A 6,179-nucleotide genomic window follows, 5' to 3' on the forward strand; every position below is an offset into this window, starting at 1 on the left:
CCAGGAGGATGTGTTTTCTTACAAAAACATCTCTAACGTTTTGGCTTCTTACTGAGGCTTCGGAGCATCGTGGGTGTTTTATACACTTTGGCCTCAGCTTTTCACTGGAACACACCCACCACCCACACAGACACACAGTCACAGATATGCACACTCACTTCTACACATAAACATGCACACACACACGCCCAAATATACAGACAGACTCACACACACCCACACAAACACAGAGACACACAAAGACTCAGCCTCACACTACACAACTACACACACCCAAACATTTCCAAACACACAAATTCACCCATACATGGTCTCACACCCACAACCACACAAACACACATACAAGCTCATCTGCACATACAGATGTCACACCCACACTCAGACATGCGCACACAAGTGTACACACAATCCCTCACACCGTCTCAGCCTGGAGAATGCCCCCCACCCCCGCGCATTTTTTTCTTGTTCAAAGTGAGGTTAGAAGTCTCCCACCTTCCACGGGATTCAGTTTCTCACCCTTCGCCCCATAAAAATCCTTCTGGCCACATCTTTTCTTGGGTCTTGTCCAGCTAGTGCTGTGTCTTTAAGGAAGTTGAAGCTGCTAAAAGTGAGCGAGAGAGAAAAAAAAATCCAAAAATTTGGCATCTTTTCCCCCTCAAGTTTCTGGTGTCACTTATGAAACACGGGTCCTTGTTGCTGCAGAGAAGCAGTTGTTTTGCTGGAAGGAGGAAGTACACGGGCTGCCTGGGCTTCCTTCCTGCAGCCTCCTCTCAGCAGACGGTCTCAGGCACCCTGGTCGGATAAGGAAAGGGCAGGCCCAGGTGTGCAGACTGAAGGTGGGGCAGGGACCAGGCTGCCCCTTCCTCCAGCAACTTCATCTTCCCTTGGCCCTGCAGACCGTCCAGGGCTAACTCTTCCTTTGTTGCTTCTTTGGTCCCATCTTAGAAGAGGCTCTGCTTGACTAAGAAAGAGTAGTTTGAAGGTAAGCCAGCTGGAAGAGGGCTCCAAGGGCCAGTGGGAGGAGAGGGCAGCCTGCCGGGCACAGGGCCTGGGCTCCCCTGGGCACTTTCCTGTTGGTTTGGGGTGCTTGGGACAATCCCTTGCTTGGGTCTGTCCAGGGGGCCTCAGTCCCTCTAACAACCGCAGCCCTGGAAATCTCAGCAGTATTTGGGTTGAGCCACTGGCCTCACCCAAGCCAGCTGACAGGTCCTGGCAGGGGTTTATTTAGGCAGCTGCCTGGCGTAGTTTGAACCGAATAGGCCAAGGGTGTGATTCTGTAGAAAGGGTCTGGTGTCTGCTGTGGTCACGGGCCAGTAGGAACGGGAGAGCGGTGGGTGGGGCGGATGGGGGTGGTGTGCACTGCACAAGGGGCCTTGTCTAGGCCGGGGCAAAGCATACCTATGGGGGGCTCTAGTGGGAGGGACTGCGGCCAGGATGTGGGAGGGCAGGAGGGAGGTTCTGCCGAGTGCTGGGGGGAGGAGGTGGCTGGAAAACAGATCTCAAGCCATAAAGTCAGCTCGGAGCTGGCCGATGCAGGGAGAGCTCTCTGCTCAGAGAAGGAGCTGGGGTCCTCTTCCGTCCGGTCTTCACCTGCTCCTGACTGCATGACCTCGGGCAAGTCCTGGACCTTCTTTGGGCCTCAGTTTCCCCTCCTATAGAATGGGGGTGGTGGGCTAGGTGGTATTGGGTCTTAGCTGGATGATGCTGGCAGGTCCTTCTGATGGGGAAGAGCTCTGGGTCAGGGTGCTGAGAGGGACGAGTGCCTTCTGCGTGTCCTCGGGGTCACCTTGGTGGCATGTCCTTCTCTGCAGGAGGTAGGATGCAGGAGCTGCGTCTGCTGTGCTGGGTGGTCCTTGTGGGCCTGGTGCAGGCCTGTCCCGAGCCCTGCGACTGTGGGGAAAAGTACGGCTTCCAGATCGCCGACTGTGCCTACCGTGACCTGGAGGCCGTGCCACCCGGCTTCCCGGCCAACGTGACCACGTTAAGCCTGTCGGCCAACCGGCTACCGAGCTTACCAGAGGGCGCCTTCAGGGAGGTGCCCCTGCTGCAGTCGCTGTGGCTGGCGCACAATGAGATCCGCAGGGTGGCCGCTGGTGCCCTGGCCCCTCTGGGCCAACTCAAGAGCCTGGACCTCAGCCACAACCTCATCTCTGACTTTGCCTGGAGCGATCTGAACAACCTCAGCGCCCTCCAGCTGCTCAAGATGGATAGCAACGAGCTGACCTTCATCCCCCGCGACGCCTTCCGCAGCCTTCGCGCCCTGCGCTCACTGCAGCTCAATCACAACCGCTTGCACACACTGGCAGAGGGCACCTTCACGCCGCTCACCGCGCTGTCCCACCTGCAGATCAACGATAACCCCTTCGACTGTACCTGTGGCATCGTGTGGTTCAAGACGTGGGCCCTGACCACTGCTGTGTCCATCCCAGAGCAGGATAACATCACCTGCACTTCACCCCACGTGCTCAAGGGCACACGGCTGAACCGCCTGCTGCCGCTGCCTTGCTCGGCACCCTCGGTGCAGCTCACTTACCAGCCCAGCCAGGACGGCGCCGAGCTGCGTCCCGGCTTCGTGCTGGCGCTCCACTGCGACGTGGACGGGCAGCCAGCCCCCCAGGTTCACTGGCACATCCAGACGCCCGGCGGCACCGTGGAGATTGCCAGCCCCAACGTGGGTGCCGATGGGCGTGCCCTACCCGGTGTCCTGGCAGCCAGCAGCCGGCCGCGCTTTCAGGCCTTTGCCAATGGCAGCCTGCTCATCCCCGACTTCGGCAAGCTGGAGGAGGGCACCTATAGCTGCCTGGCCACCAACGAGCTCGGCAGTGCGGAGAGCTCGGTGAACGTGGCACTGGCCACACCAGGCGAGGGTGGCGAGGATGCACTGGGGCGCAGGTTCCACGGCAAAGCGGCCGAGGGTAAGGGTTGCTACACAGTTGACAATGAGGTGCAGCCGTCAGGTCCTGAGGACAACGTCGTCATCATCTACCTCAGCCGTACTGGGGGCCCCGAGGCTGCAGCAGCAGGAGGAGGGGTCTCTGGGAAGCAGCCCCCAGGGCTGCTCCTGCTGGGCCAGAGCCTCCTCCTCCTCTTCCTCACTGCCTTCTAGCCCCACCCCCACCCAGGCTGGGCTGGAGGAGGCCCAAGGCCTCGCTGACTCCTGCCCCTGACTCTGCAGCCGTCCCTTACAAGTGCTGCAGGGGTCTGGGCTCGGCAACTCTCGAAGGCTGCATTGGGGACTTCCCATCTTCCTACCTCCCTTTCTCATCTCTTCTGGAACACTCACTGCCCCAACTTCTAGACTTGCTCAAAGCTAGTGACTAGGACAGAATTTGACCCCGTAACTCACCGTCTACGGTGCTAATTGCTGCTAACCACAATGCCCAGGCTCCCTTCTGGGGGCAGCGTGCTGACAGGGCGGCGCCCTAACCAAGCTGGGTGGGGGGACTCACCGATGGAATTCTGGGCACTGGGACTGACAAGCTGCCGGAGGCTATGGGTGGGGCTTGGGGCTTGGGGCTTGGCAGGGAGGTAGGCTGAAGCAGACAGGACACAGGAGACTAGGATGTAGCGGAAGTGGCTGGCGTGGCTTTGAGGCTCTCTGACCTGCTTGAGCTCCTGCTGACCTTTGGCGTTCTCTGACGACCTGGGGGCTTGGGAGGCTCTGCCCTCGTCTCAGACAGGACTGGAGTGTCCAGAATGTCCTTCATCTCCTCACCCTTCCTCCTTCAGTGTGCCCCTCCACCCTGGACACCTGCCCTGTCTTCCTCTCCAGGTATGCATCTGTAGCCTGCCCCTCCAGAGAGACCAGGCAGCCTGGGGGCGGCAGAGAAATAAACAGCATTTCTGGTGCTCCCCTGCATCTGCCTGGTGTTTTGTCTGGATCTAGGGGACCCCTGGTGGAGGATAGGACTGGAAGGACAGCCAGCCTGCCTGTCCACATGTTCTGGGGCCTGTGAGGCAGGGAGGGGTGGCCCGGTGGTGGGTTCAGGGCTGGGTTGAGCTGCAGATGTTCTCCTCCACCCCCCACCTAGCCCACGGCACAAATGGGGGCATGAGCCTGACAACCACTGCAAAGGCTTCCCTGGGGTCCCTGAGCAATGGCCTGAAGGAGGTGTTTTGGAGGGGGCATGGGGGAAATCAAGTGCCTGGGTTGTGGCCTCTCTTCCCATTCCTGCTCCGGGAAGAGATATTAGGGAACAGTGAGGAAAGCGGGGACGGGCAAGGCAAGATGGAGGGGACAGAGAAGGGAAGAGAGAGGGGATGTAGGATGGGGTGAGAAGGAAAGAGAAAGACCCAGAGAGACTGAGGACAAGAGAACATATTTGAAGGAGAAGCCAGAGGAAATGAATGGTACTTCCTCCCACATTTCCAGAAAGAGGAAATAGTATTCCTGGAGGAAAGTCTTTTCCTCACAGAGCAGGGGGATCAGGAACTGACTTGAGGGGTGGAGGGCCTGGCAGCAACCTGTGGGTCTCTTAGGATGGGGTCAGAACCTGGAGACTGTAGAACCTGTGCTGGGTCAGAGACATGTCTCCCTATTGCCTTTATCCCTGCCCCCTTCCTGATGGTGCTATGCATAGGGACAAGACCCCATGAGAGAGGCTCTGAAGCCTCTGACTAGAGCCCCCAGAACTGCTGAGCCCAGCAAAGTGGAGGCAGGGAGGCCAAGGAACGTGGGGTAGCAGTTGTGAGCCTTGGAGGCTGGCCAGCCCCGCTTCCTCCTCCTTCCACATACAGCACCTCCCCATCCCCCCTGGTCAGCTTGCAGCTCCTGCTGAGCTGCTGTCACCAGAGCACATGTCAAGGATGACTGCACCTCCGATGACGGAAAGCAGCAGGATGGTGCCGAGTCCCCTGTGCTGTGCCACTTTGGGTAAGTCACTGCCCATCTCTGGACTTCAGTTTCCTCAGAAAACAAAGGATGGGCTAGGATATGGTAACTCATTGACTCTGACCCACTGACTCTGATTATCTAAGGCTTGATAATCCTAACCCAGCTTGGACCCCTTGACATCTCTGGCTCCATTCACAGTTGAGCAGGCTTGGCTTCTTGGAGTAGGATGTGGGCCTAAGACCTGAGTCGGGGGCAGCTGGGGAACATTTGTGCTCTGAATGAACTAGCTACTCGCTTGTTTTAAAGTCATCCATGGCCCCCCATGCCCTCATGGTGAAGCCCAAGTTCCCCAGCCAGATGTTCGTGGCCCCTCTGACTGGCTCTCCAAAGTCACCCCTCCCCACCTCTCTTGGAATGGCTAATTAATTGTTCCTTTAACAGTCTGCGATGTGTCATCCCCTGTACGTTTACTTATACTGTTCCATCAGTCTGGACACCCTTCTCCTGTTCCTCATTTGGCTAAGTCAGCTTTTGAGAGTCGGCTGAGGTACCACCTCCTCCAGAAAGCCTTCCTGGATGCTTTTCCCTCACCACCACCCCCTCCTCTGGCTCACACAGTCCTGAGTGTCCAGTGTCCCAGCCTGATTACACTTTATTATGACTCTGTTTCCATATTAAGGGCAGAGACCCAGTCTGCCTTCTCATTCCTGAGACCCCGTCAATCACTAACACAGGGCTGGGAAGACATTTTTCAGTGGGCTGCAGTGGGATCAGACCCTGCCCCCTTTGCCCTCTTCCTGGGCATCCTCGAAGGTGGGTTGACGCTCCCTGGCCCTGCCTGGCTTCCTGCAAGTTTGAGGCTGTCGTTTGGGTGCAGGAATGTGATGTAATTGTGCAGATTATTTCTGGAGGCCCCACTGATCCAGGTGTGTGGGGTGGCCACATCTGCCCCACCCTCGGTAGCCCCAGCCCCACAGTGGCCCCCAAACCCTCACTCATACATGCCCGCACCTCAGTCCCCAGCAAGGGGAGGGACCCCCTCAGTTGCCCTCCCTTCTGCATACTAGTCTCCTCCTACCTCCATACCTTTATTCATATTGTCTCCCCATCTCTTGAAATCTCTCCTCCTCCCCAAATCCTCCTCATTCTCGAAGACCCAGAATCAGTCTTACTTCCAAAGCCAGTGCTCACACGGCTCAGGGGTGGCACCATAGGCCCCCAATCTCTCCACCACCCCAAGGGATGTGGCCACGGTTCCCATTCTGCCCCCCATCCAGTGCCCAGTCCAGCATTGACCAGAGTACCCCAACCCCACCCAAGCCCCATAAACACAGTGTTGATTGAC

The 6,179-nt window shown here is 57.8% G+C and overlaps 1 protein-coding gene across 2 annotated transcripts; it reads left to right on the forward strand.

Moving 5' to 3' along the window:
- Window positions 1-700: 700 nt before the first annotated feature.
- ISLR (immunoglobulin superfamily containing leucine rich repeat) lies at window positions 701-3,849 on the forward strand. 2 transcript variants are annotated; one of them, XM_033851979.2, is made up of 2 exons: window positions 701-982; window positions 1,812-3,849. In XM_033851979.2, the coding sequence occupies exon 2, from the start codon at window positions 1,820-1,822 to the stop codon at window positions 3,104-3,106; it is 1,287 nt and encodes a 428-aa protein (XP_033707870.1). In that variant the 5' UTR covers window positions 701-982; window positions 1,812-1,819; the 3' UTR covers window positions 3,107-3,849. The 2 variants fall into 2 exon arrangements, with proteins under 2 accessions (XP_033707870.1, XP_073657339.1); XM_073801238.1 differs by lacking the exon at window positions 701-982 and adding an exon at window positions 1,468-1,614.
- The last annotated feature ends 2,330 nt before the right edge of the window (window positions 3,850-6,179 follow it).

The sequence above is a fragment of the Tursiops truncatus genome, chromosome 2, assembly GCF_011762595.2.
Source record: "Tursiops truncatus isolate mTurTru1 chromosome 2, mTurTru1.mat.Y, whole genome shotgun sequence".
Lineage (NCBI taxonomy): Eukaryota > Metazoa > Chordata > Mammalia > Artiodactyla > Delphinidae > Tursiops > Tursiops truncatus.